The sequence below is a fragment of the Trachinotus anak genome, unplaced genomic scaffold (assembly GCF_046630095.1).
Source record: "Trachinotus anak isolate AG129_WGS33_773 ecotype Australia unplaced genomic scaffold, CSIRO_AGI_Tana_v1 ptg000015l, whole genome shotgun sequence".
Classification (NCBI taxonomy): Eukaryota; Metazoa; Chordata; class Actinopteri; order Carangiformes; family Carangidae; genus Trachinotus; species Trachinotus anak.
This window is the reverse complement of record NW_027273866.1, coordinates 8,319,930-8,334,433: the sequence shown is the minus strand read 5'-3', so window position 1 is coordinate 8,334,433 and position 14,504 is coordinate 8,319,930. Positions and strand designations below refer to the sequence as shown.

The following is a 14,504-nucleotide window of genomic DNA, read 5'->3' as shown; positions in this document are numbered from 1 at the left end:
GTTGAATTTCATCTGTAATCTCTCACACTGACAGATGTGACTCATATAGGTGACACCCGCCCACACACACACACACACACACACACACAAACACATGTTGTTGCTCTTCTTCCAGCAGCCATAATCTGCTGAAAGCTTTTAATGTTCCATTGAAGGTGACTGTATTATCACCTTTAATGGAATATTACTGACACGGTTTAGCTCTCCAACTCCGACTGGACTGCAGTACTATAGTAGATGGATCTGAAAGCTGTGTCACAGTAATGTTCGATTAGAAAACAAAAACAAAAACACACAAATTAATCTGCCTCATATACTGCACTGTACAATACTCTCAATGACAGCCAGTGCTTCTATCGTTCATGCCAGAAGGGCAAGTCTGACACTATGCAGTGCATAGTGTCCACTTTGGTGAGCGGCAAACGGGATTCTGTCATTTACAAGATACAGACATTATTGTGGCAACAATTTAACTTTTATAAGAATAGTGGAGAAGTTCATTTTATGCATCTCTGAGTTTCTGTAGTTATTTACCTACTGTCCCATCCTACTGGCACTTCAGTAAAAATCTTAAAGTGGCAGAATAGGCTTTTTGAGGAGAATGGAGGTATAAGGTCTGAAAATTAAGATTAGGATTATTTACATTTTGACTATGTTAGTTATTGTAGTCTGTAGCATCATGATTGGCTGCCTTGTCTGCTCCTAATTTTGCACTTTACCTTTGCCCAAACTGTTCACTCTTGCATATTGGGCTGAAACTGCTGCAAAGGCCAAGATATACTAGCAAAGGACTAGTTCGTATGGCAAGTTGTGTGACTTCAAATTGAAGCTGTTTAGGTAAATGTGTAGTGAAAAGTCTCCCGTCGTAGAAAGGGGTGAGAGGTGGAAATGGTTAAGTTAGTCAGTTGGTCAGTTTACGGTGCACATTTTCAGACAGTCTCTGCTGGAAGACATTCGCAGTGTGGCCCTCTAACACTGTTCACATGAAAAGTGACAAAAATTGTTTGCTCACCTTGAGATACCTTAAAATGGAAGTTTAACTTGTTTATTTGACATGAAATGTTGAGTATTGAACATGTTTCACATGCAGCTGGTGGGAACACTTGCTTTGTGATTTTTCCCTTTTCCCTTTACAAAAATGGTGCATTACTTTTATGTAAGAAGAAGACCGACAGAAAAATGTTAACAAACATTACAGTTTAACTCATTAACTTGAAGATATTAGTAAGTTTCCACTTACAAATTTGTAAATACACCATGACTGTACTTGAAGACACCATATAACATCAATTACAAAAACTACCCCTTCACTAAGGACGGACAAGAACCAAGAAGAAGTATTTGCTCTCCTCCTCTCGCCTGATTAATTGACATAAGCACTTACAACCACACCCACATCCACTCCACTATCAGACATCCATCACGGGGAGAGCACAGGCTGGATTTGATTGGGGCATGTGGTGCAGCTCAATGTGTTCTTTATTCAGTCTTTAAGTGCCAACACATTGATAGTGAAGGAGAGAGGCCGCTGGACTTTTGAGAGTTCTGGGTGTGTATTAGGTGCTGCTCAAACAGTGTGGTTGAATTAACTGTTGTAAATGAGTTTGCTGAAGCTGACAAGCCGGAGCTAGACAAACGCACACACAAATATTCAAAGTCATCTGAAAATGCACTCCTGACCTCTGGTCCCTAGAGATCCCACTGTGTCCTCCCACCTCCTTGCTGGTCGTTATCTTCCATTAGCTGGTAACTGGTCAGCTGTTTCTGTCATCATTTATTCATCTGTCTCGCTTGTGTCATTTTGTGTCTATATCGACCTCCTCTACTTCTAACCATTGGTACATTTTCTACATCTTGAGCATTTCCCACCATCATCTCTATCTCTCTCTTCTCTTCTTCTGTCCTTTCTGTCTCCACTCCTCTGTTCTGCTGTCAGTCGATGACAGCGAGGTTGTCAAATATGCCTCAGTTTCTGTGTCTTTTTCTCTTTCTGTCTCTGTCATTCATTTATGTTCATTACTTTTATTCTTTTGCTTTTCTTCTGTCTTTTCCTTTTTTGCCTTTCATCTTTATGTCATCTTTTCTTTTTAGCCAGCTAACCATGTGGCTCTAGAGATGGAAATGTCAGTCAGTCCACCACTTATATATATATTCCAGTAAACTATCAGATGGAGTGACATGAAATCTTGTACAGACGTTCACAATCCCTCTGACCTTTTCTCTAGCTTCCCTACAAGTTTCACAAATGTGGCTTTAAGTAAAACGTGTTAACAATTAGGCTACTGAATGCATTTATATGAAATTTGGTACACACATTAATGTTTCCATGCACTATATGATCCTCTGACTTTTCATCTCCTGGTATCATCGGGTAAACATTTGGCTGTTAGCACTCTCAGCACTGCTGTGCCTCTTGACCAGAGCCACTAACATGACTGTAGGCCCATAAAGCCCCTTTATACTGTGCAGCAACAATCCTGTAAGTTTATTGCATGTCACTATGCACGATTAATAACATCTTGGTCAGGATCTGTGTCAGGCTGTATGATGTCAGTTTTAGGCGCATATTGTGCAATGGATGCATGGTGAATGTTGGTACGGTGTAAATAGAAATAGAAGTGAGAACAGAGGTATGTTTTTAGCTTGCGTCATTAGTCTGTGCTGCTCTTATATTTTGAAAATGCAGCGAAACAAATAACGAGCTTTGGCCACAAACTTGTTTTCGTTTCAGCCCCATTGCTTGGCTTGTTTTTTTTCCCCTAAACTGTACTCAAAAATGTCCACTATTACAAGTCTAAAGGGACTTTAAATCTTGTTCTTTACTTTAAGGAACTATTTGTTATGTTGCCGACATTAGCATTAACAGCTATTTAATTACCACTCTAGAAGAAACGTTGTGAGTTCAGCATCAACTTCATTCCTTTACTTGCCAAGAGCTGTCTCCAGCAACACCAATGTAAACTCTTATTTGTTTTTAATTCTGTCACTTTTTTTAAGTTGTTTTAAGTTTTTTTAAGTTTCTTTTTCACATTAAATTCTCTTTTCCTACCATTGGAACAAACACCTATTTCTCTTTCAGAGTATTTGAGATAGTATTTACCACTGTCTTCATTACTTGAGGTAACTATTTTATGCATTTGTATGTACTTTTTGTTTGTTTTTGGTGTATTGATGTCTGGCTGAGTTTGTAAGTGTATGCCTGCAGACATTGACCGTATGTGTGCGTCATGGATTCGCTAGTGTTTGCCTGGTCATGAGTGTCTATCAGAGGCAGGGGGTCCTTCATCAGAGACCGTCTCCAGGGTGATACCTCAATCAAACGGCACGGGCGTCCACGTAATCACCCAAGCAGAAACAAGGCGTTTATCAGATGCACACACACACACACACACATGCAGCTGTTCAGGCGTCTGGGCCAAATGCTCTGGGGATGCTCTCTTTTGTGTGTTCACTAATGAAAGATTATTAGATGTTCAGAATTTTCTTAATGCTTCTTCCATGAGCTATTGTTTTCTTGTACAGTATGAAAATCAGATTACAGAGAGTTAGAGGTTTTTATTGTCATATGATGATGCAGTTGCAAACAGATCCTGTTTATAAAAAGTTCCTGTTCTTTTAAGGATTTTCTGATGAAAAAGATTTTAGAGCCAAGAGGCACTGCATTCATAATCAATGTGATTTTGGATGTTTTGTCATTAAATATATACCAGACTACAGCTTGCTAGCATGAAAGTTTAATTTGATGATCATCAAAAGAACCAATGAGTGTGTTTGCTCATGAGTATCCAGTTTATGTGCTGTGTATGTAAATGTCATACCCAGCTTTCAAAAACCTGGATAAGGCTTTCGGCTGATTATTGATAAATCTTGATATGTTACCTGGAGTATCTGATTTAAATCAGGACACTGTGGCATGTAAACACCTTAGTGGTGCAGCACACAGTGGCTGAAATGGTGAGCCATCCAGACACAACTGCATACAGATGATCAGAAACACTGTGAGAATCATGTAAATAGGGAAATGAATAATCAGGTTTCTTATGTTCCATATCCTAAATGTGATAAAAAAAAATCAGGATAAGACTCAAAATCAAGATACTAATGTGCATGTAAACACACTCAATTTGTTATTTCAAACTGTTATTTCAAAAAAAGGTTATATGATGCACAATTCTGTAAGTGCTCTGCCTCATATTTATCCTGAAACTGATAAAGCTGATGTTTCCAGAACAGTTGCCAGGTTTTCCTGGTTTAATCAAGTAGTGCATTCATCCAGTCAGATGGAGGAGAGATAAATGTCTGAGTGAAGATATAAAGCTGTCAATCATTTAATGTAGTGTGTATCTTACTTAAAATTACATAGGCTTAGATTAGACTATGGGCAATTGGATAACTACATTAATCAATTACTCTTAACTTGCACAAAGACATTTAGCAAATAGCATCACTTGAGCTGGGTGTTTTGTTTTCCTTCTAAGACATGTTGGTCAGAGAGCAGGGTCTGAGAGGTGAGGTCAGAGGTCATGTTTGAGGGTAAAGTGACAATTGAGGTCTGTTGAGGTTTAATGATGCTTAACGAAACGATGATAGACGGAGCTGGAGGCCAGGGGTTTTGACTGTGGTCCGGTTTGAATTTCACAGAGCAGGGAAAGAGTGAAAGACGTAAACATTTTACACGGAGAAAGACCCTGAGTTTGTTGTCATGCATGGCCATTCCTGCCTGTCTGGACCAGTAATAGACGGGGGGAGGGGAGGAGGACACAAAGAGGAGGAGGGCGTTGGTGGGTGTAGGTTGTGATGCTGGCAGGTCATTTATTACCCCTTCTCCCCTTCGCTGTGTCTGCCCAAGAGATTCCACATGGCTCAGGCAAAGTACATCGATCTGGGACTACAGACCCATTTCCTTAAAGGGGAGACAGATACAGAAAAAAAAAAACGGGTTTATGGAGACTGTAAGAAGAAACTGGAGAGAGAAAGAAGAGTCTATATATGCTATGTGTTGATGTGCCATGAGTGTGCTTCAGGGCCAGTGATAAAGGCCCAGTATTAGAGGTTTAAGTGGGGTCAGGGGTCTTTTTATAAGTTGAAACAGGATGTAGTGGAGTACTGGTGAGCTTTGGTGAGCGTAGAGCCTTAGGCCGGGGAGGTCATCAGGTCAAGTCACAGCATCATCACCATTATGACCGCTCTGTGTGCTGGAATCTGACAGGCAGACGAGCTGGAGTTATGGACGAGACAGGCTGACTGAATGCAGAGAGAGAGTGAGAGAGAGAGAGAGAGAGAGAGAGAGAGAGAGGGAGAGGATCTAGAGAAGTGATGAGGGGCTATATATAGAGAGTTGCTGAGGAGAGAACAAGAGAGAGAAAGAGAGAGAGAGAGAGAGAGAGAGAGAGCACAGGGGAGGCTCTTGAATTTTTCAGTTGCCAGAGTGATTCTAGATGTATGAGGCTTGTTCATGCAAAGATTGGAGTGAATTGGCGTCAGATGTAACATGCAGTGAATTGCAGAGTTCAGACTCAGAAACACCTCCTCCATGAAACAATTTCATTTGAGGCATCAAAACACAACATCAGAACAATAATAATAATAATGTGCACTAATTTGATGACAGTGAGTTTTCACAGAGTTGATATGCTGGCTGAAGTCATGTGAAGTTATGTATGTGAGTGTTAGTTTGTCTTTGATGTTGTTTAGTTTTTATGTTACTTTGTTTCTGTTTGGTCTGACTGTTGCTTTTGTACATTTGCATATCTGTAATTACAGCATGAATGTGACTGCTGCTTGTGTGTGAGACAGTTACACCCTGTTATGTCTCAGTGCTCACTGCCAGAGTTACTACAAATAAACTCAATGATATGCCATTAGGCGAGAGTGAATTAGTGTTCTTTAGGAGGGTCTTTCTTTTTAAATTATTATATTTGTGGGACTCAAAATTAAAGGTTTGAGTTTAAGGAATGAAGTCAGTGAAAGGTCCTCATATAGAAGTCTGTACGACTGATACAAAGGTGTATACACGAGTTTATGGTTGGAAAAAGGCAACAGTGTTAAAGTCTGTATCCAAAAGCTTTCAGACGTTCTCTCCCCTAAGCCTTACCTTGAGCTACCCAACGGTGTGTATATATAGATACTGTATGTGTGTGTGGATGATTTCTGCCTAGTTAAGTCCATAGCTTGGGGCATGACTGGTTTTCTATTATCATCAATGTGTGTGTCAGACTGAATGCAAGAAAAAGGCAGAAAAAGACAAAAAAAGATACAGAGAGAGAGAAGAATGAGAGAGCAAAAGGCTGTAGTGGGGGCGCTTGGGGGTGTGGGACCATCTGTTGCCGAAACAATTCATGTCCATCCCTCCTCTGCTGCTCAGTTCATTCAGACGCACACATCTTTGTGCGCTTTGATAAATTCACAGTGATCCAGTATTAGTAAAATACATGAAATTGTCTTCACAGTACTCCCATTCTTCTTCTGCTCGTTTCCTAATCTGTCCCGTCCCGTCTTCTCTCCCTCCACTGTTATGCTTTGGGTTGGAGGTCAGAGGTCAGTGACTGTGTGAAAGAGGGTTTTGTCTGTGTGGAAAGGTCCAGGAAGAGCACACTTCCTCTGACCCTGAGTAACACACACACACACACACACACACACACACATATAAAGAGATTTAGAGCACTGTTGCTTCACCTTGATAGAAAATCCAGATGTTACAGTCTTTGTCTCCCATTAAACACATCTGTGACATCTGTCTGTGCACCCATGCACACTCATCATACAGGCAGACACTGGAGGAACTATACAATAATGTTGCATGCAATAGATATAGCCAGAAACTCCTGTAACCTGTGAGCATTAACTCTTTTTTTTGTATTTTGATACGTATTACTACATAAAATAATTCACTCTGCTAAGGAAACAGCTAGGACTGCAACTAATGATTATTTTTTATCATTAATTAATCTGTTGATTATTCCCTTGTTTTATCGATTAATCTTTTTGTCTATAAAATGTCAGAGAATATTAAAAAGTGCATCTTCATACTTCCTACAGTGGAAGTAGATCCATTTTGATAGCTTTTTTTTTTTTGACCAGCAGTCCCAAACCCAAAGAAATTCATTCATCATATATGATGAAAGAAAAAGCTTTAAATCCTGACATTTGAGAGACAGGAACCTGCAGATATTGGGCATTTTTGCTCGAAAAATTAATGCAATAATGAACTGATTATCAAAATAGCAGCAGATTAATTTTCTGTCGATCCACCAATTGATTGGTCTAGTTGTTGCGACTCTAGAAACAACAATGTGCTTTTCTTTGCCTTGATCTTAGCTGTTTTCTTCTGCTGCGACTTGACACCTCATTGTGCATTGTCAGTTACTACAAGCTCATGTCTGCATGTTTTTAAAGTGAGATGGCTACCAAGGTTTTGTGAATTGCAATGATAGTGATTTATCAGTGGGTAAGGTCCAGGTTTCAGGTCCAGAAGCATAAGGAGATAATAATCGTCATGATGTATTTAAAACATCCAAGTTGTTTGAGCTCAGCTGCTGGCCATAAATGATGTTGGCTCGGAGCTGAGGACCTGCACTCTGGTCGCCGGAGGGTTCATGATTTTACGTAACCAAACACTCCTTTTTTTGTACACCGCCTAACTTCAATCTTTGTGTGTGTTTATGTGATCCAGGGGGCCCGTGTTTGGGTCAGGGAGAAGGAGCAGCTCGTTCCCGCCACTGTAAACTCCTGTGGAGATGGAACCCTTGTACTCACAACCGACTATGGCGAGGTAAGAAATGTACACGTCTTGTCATCACTGGGTAGATATAATCAGATTGATCAGTTTCAGTTATTAACTAAAAGAACACACATCTTACTTACTGTTCAGTGTTTATCTCCAAGTAGAGAAATAATTCTGATTTCTATAATGTTTTAGCTGTTTTAAAGTGACAGCTGAATACTTGTCATACTGCTAATGCTTGCATCAAGGGAAAATCTCTTGGAGACATTTAAGCTCCAAGGACAAACCTGGTTGATTTACAACTTGCTTTAATGAAACAGTTTTTAAAAAAAATGTTTTGGTGCATTTTATACCTTTATTATAAAGCTGCCATTACTTTTATACATGTGATATTTATTTGGCCAACAGACTGTAATTAGTTCAAACCAGACTGGACAAGTAAACCGTGTCAGCATTAGATTACTGATAAGCCAAAGCTGCAGTGGTTGCTTGTAATGGGTCATCTGGACTGTGATTTGTTTATATCTAAAGGTCAGAGTGAAGGTGAGGCAGCTGTGCAGGTTCATCCCATCCTGTGTGGATCAATAGAAACTCCTGGTCATGATGCTCCCCTTTCCTGCCACCCCCCCCCCCCCCGTTCCTCACCCCTCATCCTCCTCCTCCTCCCCCTCCTCCTCCTCCTCTTCTTCCTCCTCATACATATGCAAAATTTATCTCTGACACACATTCAGCCTCTGGAGGAGAGCCAGAATTGATGGAGAGTGTTATGGGAGCGCAAATGCATATGCCTGTTTCAGGATGTCAGAGCAGTGTCACTTGTCCCAACCCCAACCATTTAACACCACACCCCCTGCCAAAATAATGGAATTGAATGTTTAAATCTCATTATGAGTACGTGTGTGTGTGTGTGCTCATCTAATCTGTATCAGAGCAAGGACATGCACACATTGCTCTTCGGATTTAATGTTTTTTTGATGGCTGATGTGTTTCACACACATGCATGCGCTCCAGTTGGCAGCATTTAGATGGAGCTAATAATAGACTTGGCTCTTTGGCTGGAATTCAAGAGTCGCAACACTCCATTTATACCCACAAAGTACATCCACATCTGCCCTCTCCCTTACAGATATACAATGACGTTATGTTTTGTGGCCTTTAAGACAGAAAATGGCCAAATGCTACTCTAAATGCTACTCTTGATGTAGCTGTAGCCTGGAGTTCCTGTTCGGGGACACAGAAGGGACCGACAGGCATTTCCCAAAATAGAGGATTGGTTATAAGAGCAGGCAGTCACTTTGCTCTGGATTATGAATGTCCTCAACCTCCCCAGCCCATCTAGCTCTCCCTGCCTCCCTCCACCCTCCCCTCTCTGGTAGCTGTTGGTGTTTAAATGTTAGCTCTGCAGGAGGTGGTGAATATTTGATGGAGAATCAGCAGGAAGAGGGGCTTTACCCTGTTACAACAGAATCTGACCCATGCAAACAGTCCCGGGAATCCCATCCCACCCTGTTGCTTTGCCCTGTGTCCCCCTGATCTTGGTTATATATACATATTCATTTCAGTGACCACAGAGCGCAGTGAATCCCAGAAGCATTTTTTAATAACAGCTAAAAAATGACTTCCGTGTCTTTGCCAATGAGGCTGGTAGGACAGAAAATATGCAAAATTTAAAAGCATTTTTTTCCCCCCATGGTTTTATTTTTCCTCTATCCCGTTCTTTCTCATACTCTCCTCCCTGCTTCCCTGTCACTCTGGTTCTTTAATCTACAGACCCTGACCCAGTTCACCACATTAGCAGTTCTGGGTTACAAATGCTGTGGCTGCAGAACTACTACCCATCATGTTAAATCAGCACAACCCATAACTACCAGGGGTATATACAACCCTTTACATCATCCATACTCCACTTTTGTCTGCTTTTTCACCACTGGGTTTTTTTAAGAAAAAGGCCGTATCCAAGCTCGCTGCTCACTTGAGTCGCATCATGCCAATACAAAACCATTCGTTTAGGTTTAAACGTAGGCAGTGGTGAGCTGATGCTGTGTTTTATTCCTAGAGTTCTGTTCTCTCATGTAAGTCATTTCTGACGTCATGATGACTTCATCGTATCGTGAAGGACTTTTGCCATCTACAGCAGTTTCATTCTTTGCATGGTATGATACAATCATGCAAAAACGAGCTGTCTGCCATCCAACGGCGCATAAAGCCAACAAATCATCAAACTGTCTGCATCTGCCAATGTCATTTCAGAAAAGTCACTCATGTGTTGCCTATTCAATGGGATGGGAAGACAGATCTGTGCGAACTTTTATGATTCCTCAGGATGCTATTCATCCAATTCATCCATCCATCCATTCCTTCTGCCATTCATGTGCCCAGAAAAACACTGAAAACTCGTTAGATTTGTCTTGTATTTTTAGTATCATTTTGCAAGATGAAAGGTAAATTGTCTGGTAAATCAAGAGATAAACCAATCTCCTTGGATTGGCAAAACCCCAGATCATGCACAAATATCTCATCCATGATCCAAGGTTTTACCTTTCCCCCTCAAGTCTGTGCAACTTACTGTAGCCTATAGAAAACGTGATTAGATCAGATCAGATTAGATGAAACTTTAATGAACCTGTGATGAAACTGGGTCAAAAAAGAAGTGCTTATAGATAGAGATAGAACAAATAGATAGTACTGATGATAATATGAAAACTAGTAGTAGCCTTAATAAAACAGAGCACCTGCAGGCTTATAAGATGTTTTTACAATATTCATAATTTATTGATGTACTGTATGTCAGTGATGTTAGATTTAAGCAGGGAACCAACTGCACCGAGTATTTCACACATGCTACAAATGTATGTTTTCGCTGAGGCATACCATAATATGCCAAAAAAAAAAAAAAAAGTCAAATATTTGCAGCTTTATCTGGTCAGATAAAGACTGGTTGAACAAAACGTGCAGCTTGAATATATTAACATTTCTACATGAAAGTTTATATTTCCAGCATCGTATTTATAACCATCGTCAGACAATTCTGTACATGAAAGAGATCTTCCCAGTGTGGTTGCCATGGAGATACGGTCACAGGGGTACTGTAGTGCTTCTCCTTACATATGCTAGATTATAGTGATTCCTAATGTAGCTGATGTACACCTGCGTTGCATGCATTTACACCCCCTCAGGAATGTATCGTACATGGGGAAATACAGTATGCAGACACAAACTTCGGTCTACAGTATACACACACTCGCGCGCGCGCACACACACACACACACACACACACACACACACACTCATATACACACAGAGGTTGCGTTAGCGATGAGTTATGGACAATGTGTGTTATGTGACCTGGATTTCAGTAGCTAGCGTAAAAGCTGCAGTGAGAGCTCACGCGAGAACAGAACATGCTGCAGGGAAGCCTTTACTCCTTCAGCACACACAAAGTGACTACGTACATGGACACACACACACACACACACACACACAGAAAAACTGACGCACACTCTCTCGAATGCACCTAATGAAAAGTGCAGAAATGACTTGTTTTGTCTGTCTCAGGAACAAGCTGATGTTGCCGTGTGATCTCCTGACCCACATTGCTCCTCACAGTTTCATGTTTCTAACCCTCTGAGGACACCGTAGTTACTCAGTCGCATAGCATCTTATAATGAGATTAAGATTTAAGTCATTAATTTAACTTTAAAACACAACCACACACACACACACACACACACACACACACACACACACACACACACATCTCGCTAACTGTCTCTTTGCTGTGCCCCTTATCAGTGAAGAAACAAGGCAGTGATCCCCCTTGGGGAGGGATAAGTGTGGGTTGCCAAATCTGAAAGGGTGATGGCATATGAAACGTGTTATTCACTCCAGTGCCGAATGGGTGCTGTGGGCTGAGAAGGTCAAAGCTTGTTGTTAACCTCTTTTTCTCAATCCAACTCTCTGAGCTCTGTGGTGAAAGAAACAGCAACACCGGGGCAGGAGTAGGGGGCACTTTTTGAGGTATACAACACAGATTTGGAGCTAATTCTTGCCATGCTGTCTGTCCACCACTTCAGTCCAGAGAGAAACATCACAACTATTGGACAGATTTGGTATCATGTATCAAACACACAGCCCTCCCATCAGCCTCAGATATACTACGGATAGTGAACATGGTAAACATTATACTTGCTAAACACCAGCATGCTAGCAGTATTGTATTGAGCATGTCAGCACCATTAAGAACAGCCTCTCAGAACTGCTTGCATGGCTGTGGACTCGTGGTCTCTTGTTAACATGTTGAGAGAATGCAAAATAGGGGGAATGATGATTTTGCTTCAGTTCAGCTGTTTCTCCTTTATATGTTGGTGGGTTGGTGTTACAATGTTAACAAACAAGGTTAAAACTTAATGTAATGACAGGGAAATTCAGTCTGTTTGGATTATTATTTAGAAAAGATGTCTGTGTCTGCAAAGCCCTTGCATTGAATTATATTCAATTTGGCACTATGAATACTTCAAACTAGATTAAATATATAGATTTTAGTAGTCACTTTAATTTTGGATTTTTATATTACCTCAGATCCCTGTGGATACTTGCACCCAAATAAATCAATAACTTGGTTCCTGTAACCAGTCCAGAGGAGCTCATTTTCCCTACATGCGTTGGAACACAGTGGTTTTTATTGCACTGCTGCTGCAGCTGCTCCTTTTACCTCTAACATACTCTGATCCGACAAAAAAATACTTCCTCAGTGTTCCCCAATCCTAATCTGACCCAAGTAGGTCTGCCAGATCGGATCCAAGGTCAGGGAGGAGAGCTGCAGGTGCATATAGGACTGTGCGATACTCTATCTTGCACTGGTGAATAGAGGTCTACAGAATATATAGGTCACTGTGCCCACAGCTCTCTCTCTCTCTCTCTCTCTCTCTCCATCTTTATCTCTCCTGCTCCCTCTCTTCACTTTGACTGTGGCTAATATGTGAAGTCAGATGAAGAGTGTGTGTGTGTGTGTGTGAGCCAAGCTGGTTAAGAATGCTGCAACCTTACAGGAGGAGAGAGAGAAGTATCAGAAAAAAGATGAAACAGAAAGAAGTGGGGTGTGAGTCTGAGAGCACCACCAGGCTCAGCCTTAAAGAAACTTCCTCTCCCACTCTTCAGGTCCTTGAGAGATTATACTACTGAAGACCAATCAGAGTTGGTTCACCATGCTCTGCTTCTACATTACTCTCTTTCTGCCTCTTTCTCTCTGTCAGCTCATTGTATGTTGGTCTCCCTCGTTCTCTCTCTGTGTTTTCTCTCAATAATCCCATGTCTTTCTTCTGTTCCGCTCTCCAGTAATGAATTATTAAACATGAAGTATCCCATTTTAGACTCTCTTCACAGAAAAACTTATTGTGTGTGCATCTGCGGTACATTTTGTGCGTGCACGTGTCCTTTTTTGTGTGTGTTAATGTACACTAAGAAGCCATGCACAAAATGTGTGTTAAAACCCACCAGAGGGCAATGGAAGGAAAAGAGAGTTTTCAATAAGGTTTTTTTTTTTCTTCCACTTCCGCTGCATTTTATTTCAGTCACTGACATACTTTCTCTCTTCATAGCGTCTTCTCTCTCTGAATCATTTGTTTTATGGGTTGTCCCGAACGATTTTCTCTCCTCCGCTTCATCTGCTGTTTAAGGTCTTTATATGTGAAAGCAGCTTTGGCATTAGAAGCAACTGTAAAATCCAGAACAGTAGCCGAGACGTTTATTTGCTGTAATCTTGCTGTGAAAATATTCGGAGAGAACATCACTGGAGATAGATCGTCATTTAAAAGGGCACTCCACAGATTTCACTCTCAGAAATCACTTTACCGATCATGAAGTGTACCACTCAGCCTGTGGAAACAGTTGTTTCATGCCATATATATTCTTGATGGAAATGTATGTACACTATCTGCTACATGTAAATGCTAATGATGACATTCACCTGTAGGTTGGGGTCTGTTTTTTAGTTCAAAGATACAGTGAAAATAAAAAAAAAAATAAAAAAAAATAAAAAAATTTGACAGCTGAGACCCAGGCCTCCAAATCAGTCACCATGGTGTCTTTATTCTTCTTATCACATGTGCAGATGTGATGTGTGTGTATATGTGTGTGTGTGTAGCTTTTGTTCCACTATAATTTACCCTGGATTGCAAAGGCGTGCTTAACTTTCTGGCTGAAATTGCTCTCAGTGAGCCTTCAATTACAGGCAGGCGTCTCAGATTGAGCCATTTAGGCATTTAGTGAGTCTGTGTGAGGGAGCAGAGGCTGACAGAGATAGACCAGGAAAAATAAAATAAAACAGGATGAGAGGATACATCAGAAATACAGTATGGAGGTTAGAGGAACCAGCAATAATGAATTAAAGAGGAAAAGTGGAGGAAGAAAAGGAGAATGGTAGGAGGTTGAAATGTGGGTAAATGCAGTGTGGGGCAGGCAGAGGAGAGAGGGCTAAATTAATGAAGAGAGGGATGGAAGACAGCAAGAGAAAAGAGCAGCGGATGACAGAGAGGGGGAAGGGATGAAAGATGAGCGATGTACAAAGGGAAAGAGAGATGAGAGAAATAATGTTGTTTGAGACATGAGGACATGCAGAATTCAAAAAGAAGAATTCAGACAGCGTTAGAGTTAGAGAGAGGGATTTAATTAGGTGAGAGGGGAATTTAATAAGGTGAGAACATAAAGAGAGTGGGGGAGAGAAGCTAATGGACTTTGATATAATTTAAGAGACTTTCTGTCTTGCTTTCTCACAGATACAGGG

General features: G+C 40.9%; 1 protein-coding gene across 1 annotated transcript in view; it reads left to right on the top strand.

Moving 5' to 3' along the window:
- myo10l1 (myosin X, like 1) overlaps positions 1-14,504 on the top strand; it is a 48,794-nt gene that overhangs the window by 7,243 nt on the left and 27,047 nt on the right. Inside the window, exon 2 of the mRNA XM_071498195.1 lies at positions 7,673-7,771. Coding sequence (XP_071354296.1) covers positions 7,673-7,771 — 99 coding nt within the window. The remainder of the gene's footprint in view (positions 1-7,672; positions 7,772-14,504) is intronic.